Below are 17320 nucleotides of genomic sequence, written 5' to 3' on the forward strand. Positions count from 1 at the left end.
CCCAAAATACGGACCGTAGAGAGTGATCCTAGCGGAAATAGGTGACACTAGGCTAGAAACGTGGCTGATTTTGATGCTGGCCAATCTACGTAAACAACACGTAACTAGGCTACGTAATACGCAAACAATGAAACTTTAGAGAAACATTAACGATGAGAAACAAAAATGTCTGATATGATGAGATAGAGATATACAGGCCTTGGTTCATTTTGATTCTGACTCATTTAAGTAAATAATAACAGTTTAAATAAACAATAGTAAAGGGTAAGAAAATAACCAGTAAAAGGAGATAGAAGAATAAAGCCGAGGTTAATTTTGATACTGACCTATCTTCGTAAATAATAACAGTTTAAAGAAACAATAATAAAGAGTAAGAAAATAACTGAGAAGAGATAGAGAAATGCAGACTTGATTCATTTTAATTCTGATCTATCCCGAAAATAATAACACTTAAAGAAACAATTGTAAAGAGTAAGAAAATAACTGGTAAAAGGAGATAGGGGAAAAGAGACGAAGTTAATTTTGATACTGACCTATCTTCGGAAATAATAACAGTTTAAAGAAACAATAATAAAGAGTAAGAAAATAACTGAGAAGAGATAGAGAAATGCAGACTTGATTCATTTTAATTCTGATCTATCCCGAAAATAATAACACTTAAAGAAAAAATAGTAAAGAGTAAGAAAATAACTGGTAAAAGGAGATAGGGGAAAAGAGACGAAGTTAATTTTGATACTGACCTATCTTCGTAAATAATAACAGTTTAAAGAAACAATAATAAAGAGTAAGAAAATAACTGAGAAGAGATAGAGAAATGCAGACTTGATTCATTTTAATTCTGATCTATCCCGAAAATAATAACACTTAAAGAAACAATTGTAAAGAGTAAGAAAATAACTGGTAAAAGGAGATAGAGGAAAAGAGACGAAGGTAATTTTGATACTGATCGTTCTACATCAATAAAATAAAATAAATTCAACAAAGAAAATTCACAATCATAATCATATGATACAAATCATTACGTTTTTTACGTCGCGTTTAACTTATCTTTAAACTCACTCACTAAAATTGTAAGAAAAACTTTTTTTTTGCTCAAATTACAATATTATGAAACAATAAAATAGTAAAAAAAAAGGATAGAAGGGTTTAAACAAACTTATTTAATATTACCAGTTATTTTAAATTTAAGTTATATATCTTGTTACATCTATCTTTCTTGTTATACATCTTGTTTAGTTTGTTTAGCTATTTAATTTTTTATTTATTAGGCTTAATAATTCCTCATAACATAAATAATATGTACCTCGGTATGGCCATATACAGTTTGCCGTTGAAATGTGGCAGATCTTGAGAATCCAGGCGGTGACCGCATACTGGAAGATGTGGAATCAGCCACAGGCGAAAGTGTAAGTTCTCCATTCTGAAAATATAAGTTATTATTATTGTAAGAATTTACCGAGGAATTTTATTTCGAAAAATAAAGGATTAATTTTTTGAAATACTGATTTTGCACTTTCAAGTACCCCTATAAAATGCGCTCTTTGAGTGGTTTTGAAAAACAATGTGAGTTTTAGGCTGAAGGTCAGGATTCCTCTAATTTTTTGGAGGGATTCTACCCCAGATTGCTTGAGGTATACCCTTAGTTGATTTACCTGTTGAAGGATTTATTATATGACAAGATTACCTGTCCATATTGTTTCTTAGCCAAAAAGGCTGATTCGGGGTGAGGCTTTTGGCGGTTTTGATAATTTTGGAGTATCTCCTAAGAATGAAATTTCGATAGGGAAAACATTTTCGCCTTTTTTTTGAATTTACACTGATTCCTTGGGAAATTTTAAATCTTTGTTCCCATTTTTCCCGATAAATACTATACAAGCAAATATATTATTCATTGAACACCGCCATTTATCAGCAATATTTTATTTCACAGCCTGCATTTGACCAAATGGACAATATATTCTGTCTGGTAGTTTGAGCAGCTTTAATCCTGGCTATCCTAGACTGGGCACCCACCCCACATTTTTATTTTCTTTAATTGGTTAATTTATTTTGGTGAGCCTGAAAACAATATCGAAGGATTAACAAGGTTTTAAGTGCTAGCTTTCAAGAGTAAGAGCGGGGCTTTAAGGCGTCTTCAAGGCGGGACTCATTGCCCAGTTTTGTAAGGCACGAGGGATGGAGCCAGTAGGGTCAGAGCTAACCATCCTCATATCGCCAGTGACCCCCTCCCCCCCCAACCCCAACGCCTAACTATAAACAAACAAGTGTTTGTATATTAATTCAAGAAAATTGAGCTATCAAAGTTAGTATTAAACAGTCTCAAGATCCAAATAACGGTTGAAATTGTTATCTGTACAACAAATTGGACAATATCAGGCCATAGTATGAGCCTTGGACACCTTAATCCTGTGAAACAGTGGCTCTGCTCCAGGGGCAATCTTGATCAAATTCAGTAAGAGAAATCCCAAGATGCACTGCTAGTGCTTTCTTTTATTTTTTATTTTTTTATAGTTGACCATTTCCGTTGACAGCATGCTTTTAAAATTTAGAGCTAATGTTTGTTATCAAGGCCTCGAGGATTTACTAAATGCTTTTTTATATTCTTCATTTTAGAAAAATATTATTGGACACGATGGACAAAACATTCCACAATGCCTAAATCAATATATAGAAGAAAATATGCACTTTCAACTTCAATATCAACTTCAACTTCAACTTCAACTTCAACTATCAACTATCAACTTCAACTATCAACTTCAACTTCACCAGAGGTCAACAAAATCCTCTTCCACTCCACCTCCTTCTTGCAGAGCTTCATTCTTTACTCCCTCTCAGGCCCTTTCTTCATTTCGTTTGAATCTTTTCTTGTTATCTTTCTCAACCTCACTCGTTGACGTTGACTTTTCTGTTGGCCCCAAATGCGTTTCCCAAAATCCTAATTTTATACTCATAATCAATAGTTAACGATACTATTGTCTACGGTAACGAACCACTAGTGACTCCTTGAAAATGCTTTAATGGGAATTTCTAAGAAATCATAGAGCAAAAGCTTCAACTAGCATCAGAAAAAAAACTTTTACTACTTATAGTCACCCATGGTATAGAGCAGTGCTTCCGTTCCTCCCATTCTTTTTTTTTTTGGGGGGGGGGGGTTTGCTGAATTTCCAAAAAGAAAACTAGGTTTTCCTAAATCTCCCCGAAACTGAACGTCCGTAAATTAAAGTTTCTAAATACTTAGACGTTAACACAAAAGAATTAAAGCCACTAAGTCACCCAAGATTTAGAAGGAACAAGCTAGCCGATGCATTAGCTGTAGAGGTGATCCAGCCAACCAAATCCACCTGCTATAGACTATCAATACTAAGAATACGTTCCAGCTTCGACAAAAATTTAATATTATTTAATCCCAATTTAATGTTTCGTTCATGATGACAGCAGACTAACTGCTGGAACGACCAAACTGCTGGATAGCATTAAATTTTATACAAAGTTTTGTGAATATGGTTAACTAGAATGTTTAGTGTAGTAACGTTTGCACAATCATCATCAAACTGAGAAAAATAAAGGCAAATGACCAAATCTATGAGAATTAACGAGTACTAAGGCTGGGTGGAGAATTATTTGTCCAAGGGGCACGGGTTTGATCCCTGGCGTTGCCAGTTATTTGGTTTGGGACGCGGGTCAATGGTGTGACTCTGTAAGCTTAGCCAGAGTCTACCCAGCTGTAAATGGGTACCTGGAGAAATCTGGGGAAGGTAAGCAGGAAGGGTATGCGAAAGCACAGGATGGCTGGCCCCCAACCCCTCATTGCGCTACCTGGCTGAAGGGCCACGAAACGGAGATCAGCACCGTCGGTTTGGACCTTAAGGGTCTAGTGCCGTCACACTTACTTTACTTAAGGCATTAAAAATAATAACTTTCATATTTCACTTATTATTGAATTACTGGTATTTTAATATTCATTATAGTACGTATAAGGCACGAGTTAATAAATAGTTCGAGATAAGCACTTAATTCGTATTAAATTTAAATAAATACACATTAAATTAAAATTTCTACCTTGGCACACCCTGAGAGATAATATGAGAGCAAAGTCCCCAAACCTGTTAGGCCATTTCAGCCCATGTTTTTAAAAAAGAAAGACTAGGTAATACCCCACAGTGTTAAATGTCAAGCCATATTCACTAAGGAAATAGAATGGAAGGTGAGTCTTGGGTCCTCACCAAATTGCCAAGCAACAATCGAACCAATTCACCATTTATTATTTGACTGTATATTATGACTTGAAGCCTCTACTAACTAAACGACGATCTCGAAGAATACCACCCTCAGCCCAACATTCACGAAGATCTACCTAACGATACAAAAAAGAAGATATTCTGGCACACTATCATATTACTTGCAACGCTCAGGATACAAAACAAAAACAAAACAGTAAAGAACAGAGAAACGAGGATAATAGGAGCCTGTGAAAAACGTAGACTGCAATGCAATTGTTCCAGTCAAGACCTCCGCTTGACCGGCCGCAGTGCATGGTAATAGAATAAAAACTACTAATAAAAATCCAAGGATAACATAAAAAATCCAACCTTACAACAACTAGAAGCACTAAAATATGACGACCCTTTCAATGTAACGGCAAAAAAGTAACTGAATAAAAATACAATACTGAGTGGTAATTCAATTTTTTAATTTATACAAAGCATTTTTAAAAGCTAAACGCTTCTCAGGTTCTAAAAGCAATCATTCGTCATGATTAGCCAGTGTGGTCTCAGAAATTATTTAAGCTCATTATATACCCAATTTGGTTAATTGCTAAAAAGATACCGAAAAGGGAATAAATAATTCTTAAGCTGCAATGCTTTTTGAAGAAGAAGACAATAAAAATCGTTAATTTTCGTTAAATTTAATTTTTGGAAAGATTTTGGGAACCTAATTTCTTATTTAGGAAAATTCAAGGAAACCATGACTAATTCAGTTATGTGGTAGCACTGATATAGACCCAAAATACCTTCAAAGGGCCTTTAAAGATTTTCAGATTTTTCAAAGCACGTATGAATCGTACCTTTTTTTAGCTCAAATACGACAAGAAAATCAACGAACAACGAGCATTCAACTTAGCTTTGGAATATGTAATAGGGCAAAAAAAAAACAAACAAACTAAGAACAGAAAACACGGTACTTATATGATATAGCCCCGACCACTCAAGTTGTTCATCCATTGACGCATTGTATAACCGTTTTTCTTTCGTGAGTTTCTTTCAGCTTAGCTTTAGAATATGTAATAAGACAAAAAAAAAAAAAAAAAAAAACAAGAACAGAAAACACGGTACTTGCATGATATAGCCCCCCGACCATTCAAGTTGTTAATCCATTGACGCAAAAAAAAAAAAAACAAAAAAAACCCTTTTTTTTCGTGAGTTTCTTTCAGCTTAGCGTGAGACATGAGAAAGGGAAGTAACAAAATAGATGGGAAATATAGAATTTGGGCTATACATTTGCACGTTAGTGGGGTGGGGTAAACTATTTAGACAGTGTGAAGTTAGAAAACAATTCTTACTTCATAATATGCAGAATAATTATACCTAACACATTAGGCATACAAACCCACTAGACTTTTCCCCCCACCCCACCCCCTAATGTGCAAACATACAGCACAAAATTGTTTCTAAAGTATTATATTTGTATCATATTTACGTATATTTCATCAGGATTGAGCGTCAGAGAAACATGTTCTACTGAAGATGAAGAATATTAGAAACCGGAAACACAAGAAACCGGAATTGGAGATGAAAAGTATTCTTTGACTAATCAAATTATTAATACAGTACTTTTTATAAATCAATTCAAATATCTTTACTAAATTATGATTTTAATTCTTTGTAAATATCAAAAACAGGAAATAGTTTACACTTGGTATAATTACAGTGTGGACGACGCATAAGTGTTTATATATTTAAATTATACTACAAATATTGCTTACCTTCAATGTATCCTGATGAAACTGATAGTCATATGTTGGTACGGGAACAGTCGCATTGCTTGATGTTTGGTCAATGGGCTTCAGAGAAACTGATTCGAGTGTCAAATCCTAGAAACCATAAGACTTAGAGAGAAAATAATGAAGAACAAAAGAAAATCCAATAGGATCAAAGAGAGATTGCAAGGCTGAAAAAATGAAATCCATTACAATAGATAGGAAAAGAACATAAAATAATACTGGTAGTGAAACATTTGAGGAAATAGAGTGAAAGAAAGAATAGAAATGAAATGAAGTAGAGTGGAAGACTGGCAAAATTAAAAACCCAAAAAAGAACATAAAACAATATTAGTAACCAAATATTTGACGAAGAAGAGAGTAGAATTAGATAGAGTGTAAGATTAAAGAAATCTAAACTCCATAAAATCATATTAAGAAAAATGACATGAAACAATACTGGTAAAAAGAAGTTGAGAAGGTTGAAAGTGGAATGTTTGATAAAGTTGAAAGGTTTGATAAGTTGAACGTGGAATGACATATTTGATGAAGTAATGTCCTGTTCAAGAGTTTTTTTTTGGTTTAATACTAACTCTCTTGCAATGAATGTTTCCAAATCTAGTTCTTTTTTTTTCGCGTATCCGCGGTAATTCTCACAATACTCAAATTCGACTCACTCCAAAAGTAAAATCAGATTTTAATCCCTTTGTTACGTGTCCTGTTACATGGAATCTCTCTCTCTCTCTCTCTCTCTCTCTCTCTCTCTCTCTCTCTCTCTCTCTCTCTCTCTCTCTCTCTCTCTCTCTCTCTCTCTCTCTCTCTCTCTCTCTCTCTCTCTCTCTCTCTCTACCTATTTAAGGTATGTGACTTGGTGATTCGGTAGTATGTATATATTTTCCCTATCTTAAAGGCAATTAAACTTTTGTGGGGATTAGTGCTGCGTTCGCTGAGTGATTTAAATTTTTTATTTTATTTTTTTAATTTATCCTGTCTTACAATGAACAAATATAAAAGTGGGACTGACCAAAAATATAATCTATTTTGAACTTACTTGATAAAATTGACGACCATAATCCGGCAAGTGAGCAGTCGCATTGCCAGATATTTCGTCAACGGCCTTCAGAGAAACTGATTCCAGCATCAAATCCTAGAAAACACAAAGTTAATGAAAAAAAATAATAACGAATAAAGGAATTGAAAGATAAAGGAGAGGAAATAATATTGGTAATACAAAATCTAATTGGTAGTCATATCCATAAAGATGGGTAATCATACTGCTTTGTCATTTCTGTCTTAAAAAATTGCAAAAACTTCTTATTAATGAATATATTTTAATAGATTGTATGAATAACAAAAATTACAATTCTCTTTCATTTTATTAAGTGTTTCATTTTAACAAAGATTTCTTTGTTTGTTTCAAATTTATGGGTGGTTATTAATTCACTTCCTATAATTGAATAAGTTGCTATAAATATAACTTTTATAAATAATATAAATATATATAACTATAAATAAAACTTTTTCACCAAAAGGAAACCGCAATATTAAAATTTCAAACAAGCAGAAATTAATTTATATAATAAATCACAACTAGATCGAACTAAAATTTCAATTACTAAACACTGATAAACAGATTTTATTACTAATAAGAGCACCCCCCCACCCTCGCCTACTACATGAAGTACTCACCTTAAACGAATCTTGATGAAAATGACTATCTTGAACCGTCACCGGGCCAGCTGCATTACTTGATATTGGGTCAATCGGCTCTGAATGGACTGCTTCAGGTGCCAGATCCTAGAGAAAATACTTGTATGGTAGAATCAAGACAGCTTTTGGTACAGAATTTTATATTAAATAAATAAACATTAAAAAATATGATATTAAATCAATTCAAATAATATTGAAATAAATATAATTATATTAATAATAGGATTGATGAATTAAATGATAATAAGTTAATAACATTAAAAAAAATACAAATATTGAAAAAAAACAAATAATACAATAAAATAAAAATAAAAAAAAATCTTAAATTTAATACACGGAGGTGTGACTACTGGCTCGGGCAAACTGTCAATCTTTTTTTTTTCTTTTTCTTTTTTTTTTTTTACCGGAGAAGAAAAGTCAGGCTCAGTAGATGAGTAGTTCTTTCCCTTTTTGTAAGCAAATGAAGAACGTATATTTAAAAACCTGTTCAAGTGTCAAGAATTTCCTATCTACTTCTTTCCGTCCACATACTTTTTTCTGTCTCAAGTTCCACGTCACCAAGGTATATTACCTTTGGTAATAAAAAATCAAAAGTTGGATCTGGCCAGCCAGATCTACTACTTCGGATATTACACTTGACACAACAATTTAAAGAATGAACTTGACAATGTTAAACTCAACTAAAGCATACCCAAAAGCAATTTCATGCTATTCTCCTTTTTTAAAAATAAACCCTCTATTAATAAAGACCTTTGCAAACCAAATTTAAATACGGTTTAACTGCTTGGTGTGCAGTTGGACAATGACCTTAAATGGACGTCCCACTATTCCCACTTATTTAAATCTAGTAGTTCTCTCCTTAAATCTTTCTCCCTTCTCAAACGGTTATCCATATCAATCCAGAACCTTAAAATAATTTATTGTTCTTACATAAGACCCTGTCTTGAATATGCTTGCCCTATTTGGCACCCTGGGATGACCAAAGACCAACGTTCTAAAATTGAAAGTATTCAAAAAAGAGCAATACAAATTATTCTAGGGACGTCCTATATTACATACGATGAAGGTTTGGCTAGATTTGAACTTACTACATTAGAATCACGACGTCACATCCTTACCAAGGACTGTGGTAATAAGTGCCTTAGTTCTGACTATCATCGACGTCCCTCCCCAATCCTTCCAAATACCCGGTCAATGCTCGTAGAGCTCCAAATACCCAACTTGACTTGTGTTCCCAAAACGAGGTACAAACACCCTTGTATACCCTATTTTTTTCCCATTTTAGTAATTGAATTAACTTTTTGTTTTATTGTTTATCCCCTAACATCTGTTTTATCATTTTAATTTTTCTGACGTGCTTATGATAGCTTTTGTGCTATTTTAGCCAGTAAATTGTATTCTATTCTAAACGACAGATATATCACCTATAAAACTAGGTGTCTTCACCGCTAAATATAGAAGAAACTAATTAAAAGAACTAAACATAAAATCTAAAATAATCTATAAGATATAAAACTAAAAATAAGAAAAGGAAGAAAAAAAACAATATCTATATACACAATTAATACTACTGTGACTGAGCACCACAGAGTATTTCTATAGGCAATTATAAGTCACTTCAGTGAACCCTCAAAAGCAACTGGATAAAAATTAACAAAAATTAGTATGAAATTAATTATTTTGCTGTGAAATAATCTTTCTGTTGACAGCCAATGCCGCTATTCTTTTTGGTATTGCAGTCCCATGGTGATCTCACAAGACCTTATTACAATTATTAACTATAGGTTCATTTTTAAGAATAATATCATAAATATGAATAAGTAATTAATTTCAAATTCATTTTCTTTATTTAATTTTTGGTATAAATTCGGGAACAGTACTGGTCATAAGGAGACATGTTATGAAAAAAAATCTTACTTCATAAAATGTAAAATTATCCTAGTTAACATATTCTCCAAGGGGAGCACCTTAATCCTCTCTATTTTCCTTGTTTTTCTAGTTTTACAATCAGATTTTTCAATATTTTGTCTTTTCTCCAAGTCTTGAAAATTGTTTTAAAACAAAAACCCAAGAGCCATCTAGCTAATCAAGCCTAATTGTAGCCTATTTATATCTTTTTGGTAGATGATAGTGATGGTGTTTAACTTCCCTATATAGAACAATTGAAAACAGAAAAATACAATCAAATATGTTTATTTTAAAAAAAAAATTAAAAATAATTGTACAACAGTGAAAATAGTGATGATAAAGGTGCTCCCCCCGGGAAATATATTAACTAGGATTATTATGCATATTATGAAGTAAGAATTGTTTTCTTATCATCTCTCCTTATGACCAGTACTGGTCCTAAATTTATACCTAATTTTATATATTTTACAGATTATTTTATATTTTATCTTTATTTCTTTTAATTGTTTTTTTCTATATTTAGCTCTGAAGATGCCTTGTTTTATACAAGCAAAATATCCGTCGTTTAGTTTGTCTTTTCCTTCTACATTTTACGTTTCTACGTAGTTACATTTGTTTTGTTCTTCTCCTTTAGATTTTTTCTCTTTGTTGACCTTTGGTAATTTAATTTTTCATATTAACAATTAACAATCTATTTTCCAAATAACATGAACATGAGTTATTGTTATTGTAATATTTTTATGCCGTAACAACTTTTAAATGGTGTGATTATTATTAATAAAGTTTAGAGAATAGATAAATATAAGAATAACTGGCAGCATAGAGCAGAAGGTGGAAAAAATTCATAAAACAAATAAAGAAATAAAGGGCAAGAATATGGTATGAAAGAATAATATTAATAATAATGATAATAATATATTGAAAAAACAGGCTTACGCCTCTATCTACAAAAATTTAAATAATCAAATGCTTTTTTACTGTAATGATTGTCAATCTTGGTCTTAAATGCATTGACTGAATTTGAGTTGACAGTGTCTGACGGTAGTGTATTCCACTTGGAGACAATGTAGTTGCTGAATTCCTATCTAACAACATTTCTTCTGAAACGTTCTTTGGTTGGCTTAAACTCGTAACCTCTCAGGTTATTATTCCTGAATGTTATTATCTCTTCTGGAGGGATGTTGTCGTAGTATCTGTTGCATATTTTATATACTTCAATAAGATCTCCTCTCAAAAATCGAACAAATTTAGTAGCCCTCCTTTGGATTTTTTCTAATGCATTACTGTCTTTTTGAAAAAATGGTCTGGTTGTTGTATGACCGGGGACCAATCATTTGATAGGCAGCCATACGTAAAATAAAATAATAATAAGAATTGAATGGAACAATTTTTTTTAAGTTTTCTTGATTATATATGTTTTTTTATACAGTAATTTTCTTTTTTTTCGTTTTTACGTCCATGCAAATTTTTATTTTATTCTATTTGTGTAATCGTATAAGCAATCTAGTAAAATTTATCTCAACAAAACATCTATAATAAATCTGGACTCGCATACAAACCTAAAATGAACACAAATTAAACTGAATAAACAGAAATCAAAGCTCAACTTAAAAATAGAAATTGCCACTAATAAGAATAGGACAAGGTCGTACCCAGGGAGGGGGAGGGGGTTAAGGGTTTTAACCCCCTTGGAATGTTTTTCCGACTCGTAAAAACTTAACAAAAATGAAGACAAATTTTTTATGCGTTTTTTCAGCTTTTTTGTGTGTAAACCCCCCCCCCCCTGAAAAAATTCTTTTGTAAAACCCCCTCCGAAAAACAATCCTGGATACGGCCTCGGAGTAGGGTTACCGACCCTTCCTACCCCCTTTAATGATTGTAGGTCATTAGCACAAGCGAAAAAAAATACATGACGAGTTTCTACTACATTATTCCATAAATATATCTTAAACAACATACTACTGTTACTGTAGGGGGGCTTTCCCTGTATATGTAAGTACATATAGACAATCTCAGAATCTCATTAGCGTATTTTGTCTTTTTTTAGATCCCACTGTATTTAAAAACATCTTCAGAAACATATTTGAACAAATCTTCTAATAAAGCAGAGCGCAAATGACACTCAAGCGTTGAGGGTGATTGAGGGGAGCGGAAACCCGAGTCTTATTAAAGTCAATCTCAGTTCATTTAAGGTTTAATATGAAATATTTCTATTCATAGGATCCATTGATTAAGTTTCTTCATTTCTTTTTACTTTCAGGCTAGTACAATCCAAGGAAATCCGAAGAAGGTACTTCCAAGGTTTCCAGAAATCATCTACCTAAGCTATAGGTTCAATTTCAGCAATTGTTGCATTTGTGGCGAAAACAAAATTTTCGCAATTTTAAACGGAATTTTCACTGGATACGAACATCTTTAAAATTATCCAAAAATCTGTGGCTCTCTAGATTTCTGTTGAATATATTTCTACCCCATCAATTTTTTTTTTTCAATTTCCTAAGACAACTTTTTTTTGGGAAATCCCCCAAGATTAAAAATTATAAAATTATAAAGTATAACAAGTGTAAAGATCAAAGTTTTAAAATATATAAAGTTAACTGTCTGTTCAGTATAGATTAAAAACCAAAACTACTAAAAACTATAATAAAAACTGAGATTCAAAAAATAAAATAAAATTGAAGGATTACCCAACCTCCCATCCATTTGGCAAAAGTAAGTAATAAAACAATCGCTAAATTACATCACATTAAACAAATACCGTTGAAAATTTGGCTATGTTATACGAGGATACAACGTTAAACCGTTATATGCCATAATAACGGCAACGTTATATCGTAAACTATAAGTTTACTAGCCGTTGACATAAAAAGATAGGCATAAAGGCAGGACGACAGGCATAAAAAGAGAAAAAAAAGCTTGAGAGAACATCAGTTCTATTGATATTTTTCAGTTGGCTGAAAAATATTGGCGTTATTTCTTTATATTTTCGAGTAGGTTGAAAGAGGATGGTGTCGCCTTTTCCTTTCATTTTTATTTATTTTTTTTCTTTTCGACTGAGGATTCCCGTATCGCCTGATTTGAGTGGATAAATCGTCATAAATGACACTTTGTTGCCCTTTCCTTTTTATTGTGCAATTTATAATTCATTTTCTTTTCTCTTTCCCTGTTTTTCGAACCATGAAGGCCTCTGAGAGGGGATGTTTATTTTCGTATCAACTACAATGTGATTAAATAAGAGCCTTTAAATGTACCAAAATTAGAAGGCATATTTGAGTAAACTTTACGTGTTTCCAGGCAGAGCCAAATTCAAAGTCCCCCGCCAGTAAAAACGAAGTTTCAACGAAATTTTTAACTCAATGCCCCAGCTATGAGACAAAATGGGTAGGCTTGCCAAAACTACATACAAAATTCGCCGCCATTTTAATTAAGCCTTCTGACTGTATATATACATTATGGATACTTAATTGGCTTCAGATATTGGCTATATAATGCCAATATCTGGCCGAAAATTATCAGGGCCGAAAATTAATGACGAAAATTAATGACAATATCAGGGCCGAAAATTAATGACTAGGAGTTAGGGGCACTTAGCAATTATACGGGTATATATCTCCCTTAAAGGAGGTTCAAGATAACCAAAGAAATTTTGAAGATATACACTTTAAAGCCATAAGAATGTTCAAAAAAATTTTCGGCATTCCAAAACCGCGTTTTTCAGTAATTAAATCGGTTAGTCAGAACATCGTTTCGCAACTGAAAAAAAAACCCTGGCAATATCGATCCATAGTTATGTACAGACACAAATGAATAGTGCTACATTATTTTTACGAATAACGAATAAATTCGAATAACATTATTGACGAATAAAAAACAGAATAGATTTCGAAATGTTATTCTTAGAATCTATTTTTGTTTGTTCTCAAAAAAACTTACTGAGCATTTCTATCCTCAAAACGGAATCATTCAAGTATTTCACCTTTTAAACAGCATGGCACAAAAGCACTTTTCTTCATACAAAAGATAAGTCACTCTGGAGAATTACTTTGCACCGCAACAGGTTACCTCGTCAAATCAGTTCATGAACTGAAGCAAAAACGTTAAGTATTTCCTTGCTACACCATGCTATCGCAGCTCACCATCGTGCTTGCAGCGATAGCAGCAACCTAGTAAAGATTAGTTTAAAAATCGAAGCAAAAATATCAGTATTTTTCTTGCAACAGAATGTTATCGCGGAGGCGGTCTCCGCGATAACATGTAGAGGCGGATAACCCAATGTAGAGGCGGTCTTTGTTTTATTTATCAATGTTAGCAATATCGTATTACATAAAAAAACAAATGCCAATACATACCTTATTGGGGCGGCTTATGCATGCATAATTCTTGTCGACCTAAAAAAAATAATAAAAAACATTGATGACATTCTGTCGAAAACCATGGCAAAAGTTTTCTTTAAAGTTGCACCGCAGATGAGGCTAGCTGGAGTACGTAGCTTGAAACTAAACAAATTATGTAAATATCCGAGGAATTGTAAAATTCTTAAGATTTTGGAGGTCTTTGGCCCAAAGACCCCCCGCCGACTTCACATAGGTGCTTCAGCCAAACCTTTTTAAAAAACTTTCCAGCAAGTGCAGGGAGAATGCTTGTTTTACAAATCGCTTTGAGAAGAATGTTTTCAAAAAACACATTTCACAACTGGCTAAAACAGACCATACTAGGATGTTTACAGAGTTATACTAGTCAGGGTATCTTTACTTATTTCGAAAAATTATCCCTCTCAACCTCTCAACAATCTTCAAGGGACTGTGCAAAGTAAGGAGTAGTCATAGTTGTTTCGCATAACCTCTCACTCAGCCTTAGGTACCTTACGTGCACTTTCATATCAAGTTAACATGCAAACCTTAACCTTGCCGTCCTTAACCTAACAAACTTAGAAAAAATAAACTCGACTGGTAGGTTATGTTTCGATGAAATTCAAAAGGTTAGAAATTACAAACTGATAACTATAATGTTTTGTTTCCTGATCTCTAAGAAATCGACCGTTTTTCAGCTAACGTAGGAAAAAACTAATATCTTAAAGTCTTTCCTCTTTTTTCTCTAAATATGGTATTCTAATTAAGATTTATATATATTATTTGCAAACTTTGGTTTATTAACTATGCGATTATTGCTTATTATGCTAAGTCATATGGGATTGTACATGAAAAAGTAAATAACAGCGTAAAAGGCTTTTCGTAACTTCTATCACAACATAGGCAAGTGTTGATGCGGTTACTCTTCCAGCCCTTGGCCATAGATACACATAAGTTCGCCTTCGAAAGGAGGAGATAGGTCAGACATTAAGGATAATTGTTCTCTATTATTTATAATTATGTAATATAATTACTTTTATTTATGTTAATTTATCTTATTAGTTTATTTATTTATGTTCAATTATTTGTATTTATGCTAATTATAATTATGTATTATTTTCTGGTTAATTTTGTGGAAAAATATTGGAAAATTATTCTCCTTCATGTGAAGAAACACTCGAATTTCTCAGTCATAGCTATGCATACTGGCTTTCAAAAAGACGGGGTGGCTCATAGGTTAATGGTGCTCTCACAGTACGCTAAAACCTCTTACACTAGCATAAGATCGAATATTAAAAAAAAAAAAAAAAAAAAAAAAAAAAAAGTGGAGAAAGTTAAGCAAAGGACACGAAATTCTGTCAATAAGTTACCCCCAGAGGATTTAGATATTACCACCACCTGAATGAATAATCCCCGTAATTTCCCTTATCTAATACTTAAAATCAATACTTTAAATACCTTAATACTTTTATACCTTAATACTTTAAAATCAATGCAACTATTCGAACCCGAGGAGTCTACGGGGCAAGTATCTATGGGGCAGGGGGGGGGGGTATACTCCTGCTAATAGCTATATGTAGTAATATAAAACTACAGTAAAAACATTTCGTAACACAAATCCACCTATTTTAATCAAAGAGGAAGTACTCCTCCTTCGACGATCCTAAGCTTCACTCTTTACTTTCTCCCGTGAACATCCCACTACCTCAAAATAGTTTCTTAAAACCATTTCCAACGCCATTCGGGGCCAGGGTTGCCCTCTGTAGAAAGAAAATGCTATTTTAGCACTATTAGAGTCAATTTTTTGACTGTAGCACCGGAACTCGCTGTGTAGCACTTAAATTTGGGCAACTGCAGCACTTTAGGAACTGACCATGGTGGCAACCCTATTTAGGGCGTCTGGCTTACCTTTCGTCGTTCATCCGTAAAATATGAACTAACCCTGTAAATTTCTCCTTCAGGATACTATGGACAGTAAGATCGAACCACATTAGTCACATATCTTAGTTTTGATATAAGAGCACTAAAAAGATTACCGAAAAACAACCATAAATCATTTCATCTGTAGTTATATTGTCAAATAGTTGTGGTATCTTGACTTAGAATACTTAAAGAGATTAATAGAAAAAAAATGAGACTGCATTTGTAATTATTTTGGTACATAATTTTGTGCCACGTTTTCTATTTAGAATAATTAATTGATTTTGAGTGAAAAACTCTGTTTTTAACTTCAATTATATCAATTTTAACACCCTCCAGCACCCTCCTTAACTTCTCAAGCCACTCACGTATCAGAACCACTCTCAATACTGTCATTACCGTGACTGCGAGTATCCTAACTTATAAATGACCCACAAATCAGAAGATAGAGCTCTATAAAATACAAGAGATGATTACAAAGAAGATAAATTACTAGTCTTCTTCTTCTTCTTCTATCCGACCCTGTGTTCTTTCCAGTCAAGATTCTTTTGTCCATTAGTTTATTTTGAGGTATTTGAGGCTCTGGATTCATTCCAGAGAGTTTAAATCAGCTTCCTCAAATATTTTCCAAGATAAACAAAAGTCATCCAGCATATTACCCGAAAATTCACATGTGAAAAGCCAAAGATTTGAAGTAAAATCACAAGGAATTAAATATAAACTTAATAATATTCTTTGGGGGTAGAGGCTCAATCTCAAGTTTTTGAGATACTTTAAGGAGTGGCAGTCCTGGCAAAACTGACTTCTGGGAAAATTATTCCTAAGAAAACGGCAAAACATATGCATTTTCAGCACAAATCCCGTTTTTTGTGAAATTTTCTAATGAATGTAAGAATGCAAGACCCAACTAGCTACCTTGACATAAAATATCGAAAGTAAAATCCAAAATTTTATGAAGATAATTTATCAATTTGGCTCAAATAAAGTATGTAATAATTTAATGACTATAAATTATTATACATGATAAATTATTATAATTATTATAAAATATATAATCATTTAAAATATATTATAAGATATATAAATTATTATAATTATTATAAAATATATAATCATTTACAATATATTATAAGATATATAAATTATTATAATTATTAAAATATATAATCATATACAATATGTTATAAGATATATAAATTATTAGAATTATTATAAAATATATAATCATATACAATATGTTATAAGATATATAAATTATTATAATTATTAAAATATATAATCATATACAATATGTTATAAGATATATAAATTATTATAATTATTATAAAATATATAATCATCTAAAATATATTATAAGATATATAAATTATTATAATTATTATAAAATATATTATAAGATATATAAATTATTAGAATTATTATAAAATATATAATCATATACAATATGTTATAAGAT

The 17320-nt window shown here is 32.2% G+C and overlaps 1 protein-coding gene across 1 annotated transcript in view; it reads right to left on the bottom strand.

Annotated features, from left to right (window-relative positions):
* Positions 1 to 17320, bottom strand: part of LOC148944620 (uncharacterized) — a 97610-nt gene that overhangs the window by 29611 nt on the left and 50679 nt on the right. Inside the window, exons 8-12 of the mRNA XM_089100220.1 lie at positions 13945 to 13983; positions 7667 to 7774; positions 7029 to 7124; positions 5984 to 6091; positions 1304 to 1420 (exon numbers count right to left, since the gene is read on the bottom strand). Of these exons, the coding sequence (XP_088956346.1) occupies positions 1304 to 1420; positions 5984 to 6091; positions 7029 to 7124; positions 7667 to 7774; positions 13945 to 13983 (468 nt within the window). The remainder of the gene's footprint in view (positions 1 to 1303; positions 1421 to 5983; positions 6092 to 7028; positions 7125 to 7666; positions 7775 to 13944; positions 13984 to 17320) is intronic.

This window comes from Artemia sp. Qi Xiang Cuo, chromosome 14, assembly GCF_049724085.1.
Source record: "Artemia sp. Qi Xiang Cuo chromosome 14, ASM4972408v1, whole genome shotgun sequence".
Classification (NCBI taxonomy): Eukaryota; Metazoa; Arthropoda; class Branchiopoda; order Anostraca; family Artemiidae; genus Artemia; species Artemia sp. Qi Xiang Cuo.